Source organism: Amia ocellicauda, chromosome 1 (genome assembly GCF_036373705.1).
Source record: "Amia ocellicauda isolate fAmiCal2 chromosome 1, fAmiCal2.hap1, whole genome shotgun sequence".
NCBI lineage: Eukaryota > Metazoa > Chordata > Actinopteri > Amiiformes > Amiidae > Amia > Amia ocellicauda.
This window is the reverse complement of record NC_089850.1, coordinates 63956964-63973537: the sequence shown is the minus strand read 5'-3', so window position 1 is coordinate 63973537 and position 16574 is coordinate 63956964. Positions and strand designations below refer to the sequence as shown.

General features: G+C 46.6%; 1 protein-coding gene across 2 annotated transcripts; it reads left to right on the top strand.

The window, feature by feature from the left end:
* Positions 1–9284: 9284 nt before the first annotated feature.
* rpl18 (ribosomal protein L18) lies at positions 9285–15116 on the top strand. 2 transcript variants are annotated; one of them, XM_066712808.1, is made up of 7 exons: positions 9285–9372; positions 10291–10377; positions 10508–10615; positions 13636–13734; positions 13863–13986; positions 14788–14857; positions 14986–15116. In XM_066712808.1, exons 1-7 carry the CDS (start codon positions 9370–9372, stop codon positions 15059–15061), a joined length of 567 nt encoding a protein of 188 aa, XP_066568905.1. In that variant the 5' UTR covers positions 9285–9369; the 3' UTR covers positions 15062–15116. The 2 variants fall into 2 exon arrangements, with proteins under 2 accessions (XP_066568905.1, XP_066568896.1); XM_066712799.1 differs by lacking the exon at positions 9285–9372 and adding an exon at positions 9465–9491.
* The last annotated feature ends 1458 nt before the right edge of the window (positions 15117–16574 follow it).

The following is a 16574-nucleotide window of genomic DNA, read 5'->3' as shown; positions in this document are numbered from 1 at the left end:
GCTCTAGACCATGGTATCTGACTGAGTCGTGCACAGAGCCTGGCCACAGGCAGGCACAGTCACAGGTCATATGGGAGGAGAGCGCTCAGGTCATGGCTGAGGTGCAGTGTGACCCGACTGTCTAGCACAGGCACTGTGTAAGTGTCGTACAAATGGTCATCAACGTCATAAGCGCCTGAACAGTAATGCTGTGAAATGAGTTCCTGTTTACAAAATCTGCCTAATTTGGTCCTGAGGTGCCTTGATGTGGCTCTGACTGTCCAGTACCGATGACTGTGTGGATCTCTGCACAACAAGTCTGTGACACAATAACAACAGGAGTACCTGTTCATCACACTGCACATCACAGCGCTGCCCATATCGAGGGCAGGAGTGCAGGAGCGCGGCTTTAGCGGACAAGGCAGCGCTGCACACAGTCTGCGTTCCTGTGACAGCAGGCTGCACCATGCGCACTGCTAATGTACGGCAAGTAGATTTTTTAGGCAATTGACACCTAGCAGACTGACTCTACAGCTCAGAGACACGTGTGAATCATGCCAATGATCTGTGCGGTCTCTCAGTACTCGCTCCCTGAGAAAAGCTGATCCTAGCCTTTGGGGGCCCTAGGTGAGATCTGATTGTGGGCCCCCCCACCTTGCTGAAAAACATTTCAGTGATGCCCATCTTTATGTTGAGAGATTTTTTTAGGTAAAACTATAAGACACACAAACATTTAAATAGTGAACAGAACAGAACATGTTTTGCACTGTAACACACTGTGCATGTTGAAGAAATAGATTTAGTAATGAATACAAATGTAAACAGTGTTCTGTGCACATTGAAATAACTGTGACTAATACACCGTTTAGGTATAAAACATCCACAGCAAAAATAGTGTGGACATTAAAAGATACAATTAAATAATACAATACAATCAAACCATTATCTGACAACTGGCAAACTACTTTCCCAAATGGGAAACCCCCCCACTTGGTCCGCCGTCCCCCACCCCGCTTTCAAGGAAGAAAACGCAGCCGAACCCCCCCCCGGAGAAAACTCAGCCGAAGGGAATGTCCTACTGAGAGACTGAGGGACCTGAACCTTTTCACCCTGGAACAGAGGAGAATACGTGGGGACTTGATCCAAGTCTTAAAAATCATGAAAGGCATCGACCACATCAACACAGAGGAGCTTTTCCAGATCAGCAGGGACACACGCACCCGGGGACACAAATGGAAATTGGGCTTCAAGGCATTCAAGACAGAAAACAGGAGACACTTCTTCACACAGAGAGGCGTCACAATCTGAACAAACTCCCCAGCGATGTGGCTGAAGAGACAATTTGGGAACATTCAGAAACAGACTGGATAGGATCCTTGATCACTTAGTTATTAATGGACACCAAACGAGCACGATGGGTCAAATGGGATCCTCTCGATTGGACACTGTCTTATGGTCTTATGTTCTTCTTATGTGCCTGTATGTCTGTGTGTTGTGGGGCGGGGCAGTTAGCAGTGTGTGTGCGTGCTTGGTGGGTCACGTGGGTGGTGCGTGTACATGCGTGTGTTACAGCAGGGTAGTTCCGGGGTTAAGGGTCAGCCCTGCGCAGGAACACGGGAGGAGCAAGTGACGGGGCCAGAGGCCATAAATAGGGGTGCTCGGTTCCTGGGCGGTGGAGTGGGAAGTAGTTCAGTAGTAGAAGGAGTGGGTGCAGTTCAGTGTGGAGAGTGTCGCTCCAGCCTGACAAGCCTGTGCTCAGTAAGGTTCCTGTTCGTGTCTAACGCTTCGTCCTCTCCGTTATTCCTGCCGTTGGCGGTGAACTCCCACAACGATGGCGGTAACTTACCTGAGGTAAAATGAGTGATATCGTGTATAAGATATAACAGAATTAACGCCTTATACTGGGCATCAAAAGAACAGAGCAAGTATTTATTAAAGTAAATGTTGAAAACCTACCTACCTGATATTTATACACAATAACCCGTTACTTCTGCTCGTCTCGTCCATCCAGGCTCTCTGAGCAGCGAGGTAACTGGCGGGAAATCAATCAGGCCAGTGTTAGCCCCGCCCACGCGTTTGGCCCCGCCTTTTCTCCGAGTGATGACGCACTTTGATAGACTTTTAATTATTCACCTTTCAGAGCCTTTAGAAAGTATTTACAATACACGTATATTATATCATATTCGATTATATTAGAATGTGGGTATATTACAATTGTTATTTACTGCTGAATAAATTAGAATAATACATACATTAATTAAATATTGTAATCATGAAAGGCATCGACCACATCAAACCAGAGGAGCTTTTCCAGATCAGCAGGGACACACGCACCCGGGACACAAATGGAAATTGGGCTTCAAGGCATTCAAGACAGAAAACAGGAGACACTTCTTCACACAGAGAGGCGTCACAATCTGAACAAACTCCCCAGCGATGTGGCTGAAGAGACAATGTGGGAACATTCAAAATCAGACTGGATAGGATCCTTGATCACTTAGTTATTAATGGACAGCAAACGAGCACGATGGGGCGAATGGCCTCCTCTCGACTGGACACTGTCCTATGTTCTTATATCACTATATAGAGTGCTTGAACTCCTCCCAGGTTTATGAAGTGGTACAGTAACACAAGGAGGACCAGTGAACACAAATGATTTAAATGGACCGACCAGTGTAGGAAGGACAATTCCTGGGTGGATATATATTTATCACTGTTACATCAAAGTTTGCAGAAAGCAAGAATCAAATTTGTTACATAATTATTTAGTTGAGATGCTTATTAAAGTGTAGAATAATCATGATACATTTTCAAGAAGGAAATAAGTATATGTTGAGCAGCATGGACATGAATCATTATTGTATTTTTTAAAAGATCATACGTGTTTTGAAGGAGCGGCGTTAGTTGTGAGTGGGGAGTTGATTCGGTCTGTGTTTTAAGTAAATTATTGTGAATGAATATGAGTGTTCCCATTGTACAATACTTAAGATTAAATATGTATGTTTCTTGTTTTGAAAAACAGAAAAGCACAGTGGAAACATGTTAAAACAGTACAGAACCAGGATAAAATCAATCCTCAATCAATTAAAATGTATTTTTATCATATCCAATAAAGTACATAGTCCCGAAATTAAATATTATACCAACAAAATGATGCCTGGATGTATTCTTCCTCTCGGGCCCTCGCTTCAACAATCTAATACAAGTTAAACCTACACAAGAGAAGTTCCCTGCTCACACTGCTCTCCCGTGTATAAGCTAGCAGTCTGAACCATCCGCTCACTAGCAGACTAGGTCCGACACACCACTGCCTTCTTACATCTGAGCGGCCTGCAGTAGCATCAGACACACAGGAGAGCAACATAAAACCCGCTGCCTAAATCCCACTGCTGTTCATACATTTACTGCTCTGTTGACAAATGCTAGCTTTATCAAAACAGGATCTGCAGATGAATTATTACATAATTTCAACAATACACTAAGCACTGCTTTAGATACAGTAGCCCCATTAAGGACACGACAAATTAAACCAACAAAACTCACCATGGTTTGACGAACACACTCGCTCACTTAAAACACAATGCCGTAGATGTGAGCATAAATGGAGAGAAACAAAACTAGAGGTCTTCACATGGCATGGAATGACAGTATAATAAGATACAAGCAGCCCTGTCCTCTGCTAGGTCTGCCTACTACTCCAATTTAATAGAGACGCATAAGAATAACCCGTGTTTTCTTTTTAATACAATAGCGACACTTACTAACCAGCAGGTAAAGCCTTCAGAGGTTACACCCCCCCCCCCCAATTTCACCTGCAGTGACTTCATGGATCATTTCAATAGCAAAGTTAACAGCAGTAGAAAAAAGATAGAACAGGAAACATACACAGATACTATAGCCGACACATGCAGTCCTTCAGAGCCCCTGCCTACCTTGGACTCGTTCAACACACTAAATCACCAGGAATTGGTCTCCTTAATTACTAAAATGAAAACTACAACCTGCGCACTAGACTCTATACCCACTAAACTGCTAAAACAATCTCTGCCATTAATTATTCACAGAATACACTGTAGGAGCCAAATGCGTTTTGATTTATGTTTACAAATAATTATTTATATATATAGTGTTGTTATGAACTATATTTTGATGGGCTTTTGCTTCCCATTTGTTGATTAATTATTATCTGACACTCGCTGCTGGAGATGAGTGACAACTTGACCACGCCCACTGTTTTGGGAAGCCAAGCCCATATGAGGGAGTGATGGGGAGATCATGGCAGTGCTAGCAGTAGTGGAAGCTACACAGTTTTTCAACCTCTTGTCTCCTACTCTAAAACTCTATCCTTCTCCTTCTCCTCTTATCTTTATTTATATATTTATTTACGTTTTCTACGATGACATCACAGTGAATTACGGATTGTACAAATGAATTGCAAGTGATGTTTAGTAAAAGAAAGAGCATCTCCAGGAACGGAGCACTGAGCCGGAAAGGAAGAACGGGGCCGGTGCCTTGCACATTTACCAACTACTGCTGGGGCCGAAGTGGTTTAAATTGGCTTAGAAGCCACTACATACACTGTATTATTAATGTCTCTTCATCCTTAGGATCTGTTCCCGAATCGTTTGAAAAAGCTGAATTAAACCACTTCTTAAGAAATCCAGTGCTGACCCTAACCTACTTAAACACTATTGACCTCTCAAACCTTCCCTTCCTTTCTAAGGCTCTAGAGAAAGTAGTTGCAAACCAATTGCCAGCTTTTTAAACTGATAATCATCTTTATGATAAATTTCAATCAGGCTTCCGCTCCGGCCATAGTACAGAAACAGCCCTGTTAAAAGTGTTAAACTACGTGTTTAAGTCCTCCGACTCAGGGCACAACGCTGTTATTATTTAATAGACTTAAGTGCGGCTTTTGACACAATTGATCACCAAATCTCGATACAGAGCTTCAAAAACCACGTTGGCCTGTCTCACAATGTGCTGTCCTGGTTTACATCAAATCTGTCAAACACACTGCAATATGTACAGATTAATGATAACCCAGCTGTATAAATGGTTACAAATGTAAAAAGATATAATGTGATATGTTGTAACAATTGTAAGTCACCCTGGATAAGGGTGTCTGCTAAGAAATCGGGTAATAAATCCTAACAATACCATAGACACAGAAACATTAATCTGCTGTCTGAGATTAAAACATGGATGACAAGTCATTTCTTATGCTTAATTCTGACAAAACAGAAGTCCTAATTTTAGGTGACAAAAATCGAACTGTTCATCATGCACTGACAAAACTGAGTAATGATAACTTTAATTTCTCCCCTAAGGAGATGGCATGAAACCTGGGTGTCATCTGTGATCACAATCTATCTTTTGAATCATACATTCAGAATGTGTCGAGATCTTCCTTCCTCCAGCTTAGAAACATTTCTAGACTGAGACAATTCCTCTCGTTACAGGACACTGAGAAACTGATTCACGCATTTGTTACATCTAGATTCGATTACTGTAATGCCATTCTGCCAGGCAGCACAAACAGAGCTATTTCTGCACTTCAGTCCAAAATGCTGCTGCAGAAATCCTAACTGAAACAGAAACACATGATCACATCACTCCAGTATTGGCTTCTCTTCACTGGCTGCCCGTGCACTACAAGATAGACTTTAAAGTGCTCTTATTAACATTTAAAGCACTAAAGGGACCGGCACCTCCCTACCTAAAAGATCTCCTTATGGAATACACTCCAGGTCGGCCATTGAGATCCCAGGAAGCCGCTGCTTAGTGCTCCCTAAAATACACAAGAAAACCGCAGGTGGTAGAGCATTCAGTTATAGGGCCCCGAAGCTGTGGAACGATCTTCCAGCCTCTGTAAGAGATGCCCCCTCTGTCTTAGCCTTTAAATCACGTCTGAAGACTCATCTGTTTAGTCTGTTTTTCTAGCACATAGTGCCGCCGGTGTGCCATGGACATGCAATTGCACAACTGTCTTTGGAAATGTCCTGCACTGCATGACCAGTATCTGAGCACGACTGCCTTCTTGTCTTCCAGCAACAGCCCCCTCTGAGGGTCCAACGAGGCACCTCATCCCCCACCATGGAAGTCTGATGAGGCACAACCCACCCCAGAGGCACCTCACCACGGAGGGCCAACGGAGCATCCACACCCAAGGTTTGACGAGCCATCGCAACCCAAAGCCTGTTGATGGTCCAACCCCCCCACCCCCGATGGCCAGCGAGAGGCCTCCTCCAGAGGGAAGAGCACAGCCAGCAGCACCGATCAAGAGCGCTCTGATCTCCTTGCTGCTGTAACAACTACACTGCCTGGAGGGGAGGCAACCATTAGGCTGGGCCTTCGGCCATGAACCCAAGAGATTTGTTTTCTTTATTGTGTGTAAGTGTGTCTGTGTGTGTAGATGTGTGTGTAGGGGTGTGTGTGTGTAGATGTATGTGTAGGGGTGTATGTGTGTAGGGGTGTGTGTGTGTGTAGATGTATGTGTGTAGATGTGTGTAGGGGTGTGTGTGTATGTGTGTAGATGTATGTGTCTAGGGGTGTGTGTAGGGGTGTATGTAGATGTGTGATGGGGTGTGTGTAGATGTATGTGTGTGGGGTGTGTGTAGATGTATGTGTGTAGGGGTGTGTGTAGGGGTGTGTGTGTGTGTGTAGATGTATGTGTGTAGATGTGTGTAAGGGTGTGTGTGTAGATGTGTGTGTAGATGTATGTGTGTAGGGGTGTGTGTAGATGTATGTGTGTAGGGGTGTGTGTAGATGTGTGTGTGTAGATGTGTGTGTGTAGGGGTGTGTGTAGATGTGTGTGTACGGATGTGTGTAGATGTATGTGTAGATGTATGTGTGTAGGGGTGTGTGTAGATGTATGTGTAGATGTATGTGTGTAGGGGTGTGTGTAGATGTATGTGTGTAGGGGTGTGTGTAGATGTATGTGTGTACGGATGTGTGTAGATGTATGTGTGTAGGGGTGTGTGTAGATGTATGTGTGTAGGGGTGTGTGTACATGTATGTGTGTAGGGGTGTGTGTAGATGTATGTGTAGATGTATGTGTGTAGGGGTGTGTGTAGATGTATGTGTGTACGGATGTGTGTAGATGTATGTGTGTGGGGTGTGTGTAGATGTATGTGTGTAGGGGTGTGTGTAGATGTATGTGTGTAGGGGTGTGTGTGTAGGGGTGTGTAAGGGTGTGTGTGTAGATGTGTGTGTAGATGTGTGTAGATGTATGTGTGTAGGGGTGTGTGTAGATGTATGTGTGTAGGGGTATGTGTAGATGTATGTGTGTACGGATGTGTGTAGATGTATGTGTGTAGGGGTGTGTGTAGATGTATGTGTGTAGGGGTGTGTGTACATGTATGTGTGTAGGGGTGTGTGTAGATGTATGTGTAGATGTATGTGTGTAGGGGTGTGTGTAGATGTATGTGTGTACGGATGTGTGTAGATGTATGTGTGTAGGGGTGTGTGTAGATGTATGTGTGTAGGGGTGTGTGTAGATGTATGTGTGTAGGGGTGTGTGTAGATGTATGTGTAGATGTATGTGTGTAGGGGTGTGTGTAGATGTATGTGTGTACGGATGTGTGTAGATGTATGTGTGTAGGGGTGTGTGTAGATGTATGTGTGTAGGGGTGTGTGTAGATGTGTGTGTGTAGATGTATGTGTGTACGGATGTGTGTAGGGGTGTGTGTAGATGTATGTGTGTAGGGGTATGTGTAGATGTATGTGTGTAGGGGTGTGTGTAGATGTGTGTGTGTAGATGTATGTGTGTACGGATGTGTGTAGATGTATGTGTGTAGGGGTGTGTGTAGATGTGTGTGTGTAGATGTATGTGTAGATGTATGTGTGTAGGGGTGTGTGTAGATGTATGTGTGTAGGGGTGTGTGTAGATGTGTGTGTAGATGTATGTGTGTACGGATGTGTGTAGATGTATGTGTAGATGTATGTGTGTAGGGGTGTGTGTAGATGTATGTGTGTAGGGGTGTGTGTACATGTATGTGTGTAGGGGTGTGTGTAGATGTATGTGTAGATGTATGTGTGTAGGGGTGTGTGTAGATGTATGTGTGTACGGATGTGTGTAGATGTATGTGTGTAGGGGTGTGTGTAGATGTATGTGTGTAGGGGTGTGTGTACATGTATGTGTGTAGGGGTGTGTGTACATGTGTGTGTAGATGTATGTGTGTACGGATGTGTGTAGATGTATGTGTGTAGGGGTGTGTGTAGATGTGTGTGTGTAGATGTATGTGTGTACGGATGTGTGTAGATGTATGTGTGTAGGGGTGTGTGTAGATGTATGTGTGTAGGGGTATGTGTAGATGTATGTGTGTAGATGTATGTGTAGATGTATGTGTGTAGGGGTGTGTGTAGATGTATGTGTGTACGGATGTGTGTAGATGTGTGTGTAGATGTATGTGTGTACGGATGTGTGTAGATGTATGTGTGTAGGGGTGTGTGTAGATGTATGTGTGTAGGGGTGTGTGTAGATGTATGTGTGTAGGGGTGTGTGTGTAGGGGTGTGTGTAGATGTGTGTGTGTAGATGTATGTGTGTAGGGGTGTGTGTAGATGTGTGTGTGTAGATGTATGTGTAGATGTATGTGTGTAGGGGTGTGTGTAGATGTGTGTGTGTAGATGTATGTGTGTAGGGGTGTGTGTAGATGTATGTGTGTAGATGTGTGTGTGTAGATGTATGTGTGTAGGGGTGTGTGTAGATGTATGTGTGTAGATGTAGTGTGTAGGGGTGTGTGTAGATGTGTGTGTGTAGATGTATGTGTAGATGTATGTGTGTAGGGGTGTGTGTAGATGTATGTGTGTACGGATGTGTGTAGATGTATGTGTGTAGGGGTGTGTGTAGATGTGTGTGTGTAGATGTATGTGTGTAGGGGTGTGTGTAGATGTGTGTGTGTAGGGGTGTGTGTAGATGTATGTGTGTACGGATGTGTGTAGATGTATGTGTGTAGGGGTGTGTGTGTAGATGTGTGTTTGTGTGTCTGTGTGTAGCAGCTCGTCGGCGGTCTCTGCTGTGCGCTCAGTCAGTCAGTCCGACCTGCCATCAGTTCACAAGGGCTTCACAAAAGACGTGTGCGTCTGACTGGCCCGTACGACGAATTATATATATATATATATATATATATATATATATATATATATATATACATACATACATACATACATACATACATACATACATGTTTTGTATGAGAAAGTTGGATTGTTTCGTTGAACTGTCTATAAATTTAAATATCCCGTCTTCCCCTTCCTGTTGTCACGCCCTCAGTAAACGTGGCCGCCCAGCCAATCAGCGAGCAGAGCGCAGGTGACGCGCTGCTTCCGGCCGAGCGGCTTATCGCGAGAGCTGGCGCGCGTCTCTTCCTTTCCGCTTCGAGTCCAAGATGGTGGGTATCATCCGCGCCGCCCGCCGCCGCTGCCGGCCCGAATCCGCCGCGATCTGCTGTTTCGCGGTTCCTATCTCACCGGAGCTGGCAGAGATGGAGACGGGAGAATGTTAGCTACAGTATGCAGCCGCTATTGACGGCAGTTTTAATGGAGAAATTGGTCATGTTGTGTCCCCCGGGTGCAGTGTGCTGAACGGTGTCTCCTCCATCTCTGCTGCTCACGGACGGGTGTACCGGCCCGACGCTGTGTGTTGTGAGCTGATTCCTGGACAGCGCCGTGTGTGTGTGTGTGTGGAGTGGGTTACAGGGCCCGGTTTCCTCCGGGCTGCCGCTCCGCTGCGGACAGATCTCCGGCCGACAGGCGCGCACGGCGTAGTGTTCGTGTTATCCGTGTCCAGGCCGCGTACAACAGTGTGTGTCTGTTGTATGTTGAAAGCAGCGTGTCGGTAAATGTGCACGTTGTGTTGGGACTCCAGCTCGCTGCACCCAGGCGCTGTAATAGTTACTGACACGCTGTGTGTGTGTGTGTGTGCGCTACACACTGCATTGCCATGTGTCTCTGTACTGTGTGTATGTGTTGCACACTGCGTTGTCCTGTGTGTGACATTGATGGAGCTGGTGAATATGGACACCACGTGACGCGCGGTGTTAATGGTGGCCAGTGAATATCTAGTTACAGGTGTGTACTGATCCACTTCTCGGTGTGATTGTTGCGCGGATTCCTGGCCCGTGGGAGTCGGTGCTGACATGCGCAGTGCAGGTTCTTCACACTCACGGGTCCAGCAGTGACGGTGAATGAATGTGACCCTGAGATGCAGATGGACAGGATGTGGAACTTGTGGTGCCAAGAGTGTCCAGTAATGTGTAGCAGTTGTAGTGTGTTGTGTGCGCTGTATTAATCTCCCTCTACCCCCCCAGGGAGTTGACATCCGGCACAACAAGGATCGCAAGGTTCACAGGAAGGAGCCCAAGAGTCAGGACATCTACCTGCGGCTCCTGGTCAAGGTGAGAGCTGCCGCTGTGCTCAACACATCCTCTGTTTGGGTCAAACCCAGCCTCAGTGGCGTGACCTGGTCATACGAGTGTTGCCAGAGCGTGTGACGCAGGGAGATGCGTAAACCCCTCTGTGTCTCAGCTCTACAGGTTCCTGGCCCGCCGCTCCACGGCTCCCTTCAACAGAGTCGTCCTGAAGCGCCTCTTCATGAGCCGCACCAACCGGCCCCCCATCTCCATGTCCCGTCTGGTGAGTCTCTCTCCCCCCTGCCTGGGGACTCAGTCCATCTCCCCTGCAACCCCTTATACAGTACTGTTTAACTGCGTTTTTCTCTCTCTCTCTCCCCCCGTGTGGCGGGTGTGTCTCGTCTGTCCGTCCATCTCCTCTGTAACCCCTTGTATGATGCTGTTTCAGTGCGTTTTTCTCTCTCCCCACCTGGTGTCCGTCTGTCTGTCTCCCCTGTAAGCCCTTGTACGCTGCTGTTTCTCTCTCCCTCTTGGAGCAGCAGGTGACGCTGTTTCAGTGTGTTAATTAGGGGTGTTAATTAGATCAGTCATCGAATTAAAAGACAGGATCCTGATTTAATTTACTTTGCTTCGCCAACCAAAAGTAGTTAAAATATGAGCAAAACAACGACCGGAGCCTCGACACCAGAACCGCTACAGCAGCAGCTTTGATTCTAAAGTAAATGTGAATGTCCGTTCTTGTCACTGAATATCTGAATTCAGTGCTTATAGGGTGTTTCGGCTGTAAACTCCTAAAAATCGCTTATAAATATTATTCTCCAGCCGCTGACCCGCAGTTAATTAATAATTAACATGAGTCATTGAGATAATTGATTCCTGAAATCATATGATCATCTAGATTTGCCGCTGATGTAACACTCGTCTGACCGCCCTGATCGGTTCAGCAAGCGTCTCGCTCTTGGTGCGAGCCAGGTCTCTGCATCGATGCCTCGGTCACCTGTGTGGTGGCGATGCTGATGCTTCTGTATTACAGGGCAGTGCTTCCCAGCCCCGTCCTGGAGGAGCCCCTCGCTGCCGGTTTGTTCCAACCCAGCGCTTCTGCTGAGGTCACACTGCCCGTCTGAGCCCAACATGGCCCTCCCAACAAACCGGCACCGATCGTCACAGCCAGCAGTTGGTTGGGTCGTGCCGTGAGACGGGCTGCGATCCGATCGTAAGCTAGTTGGGCCGCTGCCATTTTATTACACGTTTAATGTGTGGGACTCGATGGGCGCGGGTCATGCAGGGAGACGTGATCAGAGACCGGCAGCAGCCAGTGAGCGCTGAGCTGACTGAAGAGGACTAAACATGACTGGAGAATTCGATATTCATACGCAAATGTGTAAATACTTCAAATTCCAGTGGTTGTTTCGGGGCAGGTTATTTTAAATACGATAATACAGGGAAAATAATATTTTCAAATAGTACCAGTAATTGGGCCAGGTCTGCGCACACTCGACCCCTGCAATGCGATGCTCACTCTGTGGGATGGCCTGTGTGTCGCTCAGCTCCAGTTCTCACAGAGCAGACACGCTGTTGCCCTCGCCTCCCAGCCATCTCCACACTTGTTGGGGTAAAATTGCTTTCCAGTAAGATACTAGTTAAAACTTGCTCTTATGAGAGTTTTTGTTCTTATTTCTCAGCTCAGACTTATCTGTGTGGCAGATGGAGAAAGTTTACTCCCGTGGACATTCCTTAGGTAACGAACTGAAAATATATATATACCACATTCTAATCAGTACAGTGTGTGCTGTGTCCTTGGTACCAGTGCCTCCATGTCTGGATGAAATATAAACCATATTGTTTTCCCGATTTATAAAGAATACCTTATCAATTATTCCTTCCCGTGTCTCGGGACTGCCCCGGGACATATGCAAAGAAAATATAATTCAGGTTCGGGACTGCCCCAAACCTCCTTTGAAATATTGCTTGTAAATGTATAAAAGGCTGTGTGAAACTTTCAATAAACGAAGATAAACGAACTGACATTGTGTCAGTGACTTTACTTCCCGGGCCTGTCTCCTGTCGAGAGTCTAAACTGTTACTGGAAGCGCTCACTGGGGTGCCTGATTCACTGGGATCCGAAGGGTTGCTTCAACTGAAGTGTTGTACCTTAACAACACTCATCCTCTTTTTTTTTTTTTTTAATGCGCTTTGTGTGTCTGTTGCAGACGAACACAGACGGCAACAGTGGCTTGTGGCTGCATTCTTGTTACGCAGATCTGCAGAAATCCACTGATCCCACTGGTGGAGCGGCGCAGATCAGCACTACACGAATGTTACTTGTAAATGTCCATGTCCATGTTTGTTGACCTTTTCTCTGGATGGATCACGCGTGTTTCTGCGATATGTGGGCAGTTTCGAGTGATCGTGTAGTGTGCGCTCCTTCGCGATGCAAAAGACCTCAATTTGGTGCAAAACAGCCATGTGAGCAGCTCACTGCTCACTGAACCAGCTCGAATGTAGAGATCGTGTAGTGTGACCCCAGCATTAATTACTTAATTTAACTTTAATTGAGCTAATCTGCTTAGATATTTTTTTTTTTAAATTGTGTAATATGTTTATTTATACAATTCTCCACTTTAGGATTTATTTAGGATATTGGTTCAGTTGAGTAATTGAGCACGGTTGGACGAGCCAGCGGTGCGGGCCTGGCCCTGGTACAGGGCGCTGTAGTGCTGAAGCGCGTGTCCTGCATTGATGCGCAGCTGTGACAGACGGAGCCGCTTCTGCAGCGTGAAGTGCTTTGACTTCGGATTCGGTTTTGTGCTGTTTTTATAACTGGTTGTTTAAGTCTGCTAACATGCACACCGACTACACAAGTTTATTGCTTTAAGTTTTAGTTTTTTCGGGTTAATGTATATGCGCAAGTTTAGGAGTCGCAGGTGATGCAGCTCGTCCACCTGTCCTCTGATCGGCCACGCAAGCTTGTGATCCTGACAACTCCAGAGAAACTGCTCGTGCACATCTGGAATTAAACTCCGTTAGTGTTTCATAAGCCTGACTGTTACTGTACTGTTAGTGTTTCCAACTTGTCATAAAGGTTATTCATTTGGACACAAACGTGAAGAAAAATTATCAAAAATTCAACCGAATTGTGACATTACTGAAAGGCAAATTGAAAATGTGTGCAATCATTACACCCCTAGTGTTAATCTCTCTCTCTCTCCGATCAGGAGGGTGACGTTGTTTGTCTTTTAATCCCTCTCTCGATTAGGAAGGTTACGCTGTTTGTGTGTTAATCCCTCTCTCTTTCTCTCTCAGATCAGGAAGATGAAGCTGGCTGGCCGTGAGAATAAGACTGCTGTAGTGGTGGGAACCGTTACCGACGATGTCAGAATCCAGGATATCCCCAAACTCAAGGTACTGAAGCGCAGGAGCGCGGTGTGTGTAAAACCACACAAAGATTGTATGTAACGCAGTCTCTGCTGCGCCTGCTGGTTGTGCTGTCATCCTGCACTGTGCGGTGTGTAATTATCCCTCTCTCTCAGGTGTGCGCGCTCAGGTTTGCGGAAGGCGCCCGGCGCAGGATCCTGAAGGCGGGGGGTCAGGTCATGACCTTTGACCAGCTGGCTCTGGCCACGCCCAAGGGCCAGGGCACTGTGCTGCTGTCAGGTGAGAGACGTGTGTCCCGTCTGTCCATCTTGTCATGAAGGCAGGGACGTCTCGACTCGTCGGTGTGAGGCGCTCTGGGTTCGTACTGGTGTGGAGGGTCAGTTCCCAGAAAACCCATGGACTAGTTTGATCTGTTAACAATCTTGCTTGTTGTACACCTATAGACACCCGATAACCAACCTGACACCGTGTCGGATAACTACACAAACCTGTACAGCAGACATCACATCGCGCTGAAGGTCATCAGTAACCGTAAAGCCGGTTAGATGGGGCCCGTGGACGATACAGTTCTAGATCCGGCTCTTCTCACTGACCCCTCGGCTCGGCGCATTAAGACCTCTTTAAGACCCGTCTTCAGAAAGTGTAACTCGTCACTCAGAGTTGAGCAGCCCCCGGTGGCTTCAGTGGGAACAGGGCTGTTTGAACTGGTGGGGCTCGGCAGCTCCGTGGTGTGGCTGGTGTAAACGCTGCCGATGCCGCCGTGTTCTGATCCTTTAACCTCCCACGGGGTCCGTGTTTCCAAACCAGGCCTCAGCGCCGCTAGTCGCTCACTCCACTGGACAGCCCAGCTCGGTGGACTGGCAGCCGTCACTTCCTGCTTCCAGAAGCGTGCGCCCCTAGAGCTGCGACGCGTCTTGCTTTTCCAGATTCTCGCCGATGCTGGGGTTGTGATGCATGTTCGCTGCCCGGCGATCCGTATTTCTCATTGGCCGCTCATGTTTCTAGACATGTGCAGCGACTCGCAGCTCGCCATGTTGTCCTGTCTGTCAGTGTTAATATCCCCCCCTCTCTCTCTCTCAGGTCCTCGTAAGGGCAGGCAGGTGTATCGTCACTTTGGCAAGGCTCCCGGGACGCCACACAGCCACACCAAGTGAGTCTCTCTCGGTCTCTGTCCAGCAGAGCTTTGTTTCTGTGCCGTTTATAACAGAAATGTGACGTGTGAGTTCCATGCAGGATGTGAATGAGCATCTGTAATCTCTCTCTCTCTCTCTCTCTCAGGCCCTACATCCGCTCCAAGGGCAGGAAGTTCGAGCGCGCCCGTGGGCGCAGAGCCAGCCGTGGGTACAAGAACTGAGCCTGTGGGGGTGCTGTCCCTGTGCGTCTGGAATAAACCTGGCATTTTCACACAACCCGCCTCTGTGTCTCTCTGCTGGGGGATGTGATCACTGCTTGTGTAATTGGTTAATTGAAGTTGTGGGGGCACAGTGGGCTCCTGGTGTCATGCCGCGTTTGGTTAAAGGGGTATGTTGTGGAATAATGGAGACCTGCCTGTCCAGATCTCTCACATGGACACGCGTCTGTTGCCTCACACACTTCAGACCACACGTGATGGGGGTGGGGGGGACTGATGTCAATAAGCCTGGGGAACCATGTGTGAAGTACTAGATGAATACTTGCCAGCCTTTATTTGCACTGCATGAGCAGCGCTGGACAGAAGTGGCTCAACACTAATGTTGTTTAATCTATACTTAAAAATACACCGTAGTGCAGTAATAAGAGTGTATAGAAACCCATCGGAGTGATCAGTTTCCGTTCAATACTCTAGTGACTGTGCAATGTTTTTCCATGACTAATTAAGTGTCATTTGCACATTTTTGAATGGCAGTGTTGCATTATTCACTCATTTCTGGAAAAATCTAGATCTGATGACACTCAATTACCTTGAGCACTAGACTGTGTTTATTATTCATCTTTTGCTTTGGAAAAATTACAGATGGGTGATTTTGATATCTCCCACTTTGTTCATGAAGTACTTTGACTTTGGAGAATTCCCGCACACACTGGCACGCCCAGAAAGCATCTGATCACGGGAGCGGTTTCTTTCGCCGCAGCTCTGCTAGTGATTATGAACCTGTCACTACACTGAACAAATGTACATCTTCATGTGAGCAGTAACGAAGAAAGTGAAGTTCTACCGCAGCCTGGTACGAATCTCCTGCAGACAGACTGATGATGATGCGGGGGTTCGCGGCTTCCTTGCCTTGTCCTTCCCCGGGGGAGCCCTGTGCGGCTGCTAAAATACAATTAACGTCCCACGCATGACTTTAATTAGCCGTTTCCAGCATCAGTATTGAGTTGCACAGCATGCAGACTAACTGATTCTGCCATGTGGTTCACTATCTTCAGGTATAATGTTTGTTTCATATCACGTTTCCCATAAAATCACAAAACAGTTTCTTTGTATATAGTTCTTCATTGTTTAACAGTTGCTGGACAACCCTGTGAAAGCGCTGTGCTGAGGCAGGAAGGACATGCGCACGTCGCACACTGGTGATGGTTATTACGTACATTATTCACAATTACAACCAGAACAATATTCTTCAAGAGTGTGAGATTGATATAAGACAACACATGATTTGCATCTGAATTAACGGATACCCTTCCTCACACAAGGAGTCGGGGTGTGAGGGGGTTCTTCTATCGGCCGGGCGTGTCGGTCACCCTCCTCTTTCTAAACATCGCACAAAGCACTGAAATGCACCACAAATGGATATTGACTGCTCTGGTGTCTCTTATAACACAAGCTCAAGTACATAGTGTAAACATAATTAGAATATGAAACACATATGGTGTAGCTCCATCAAACG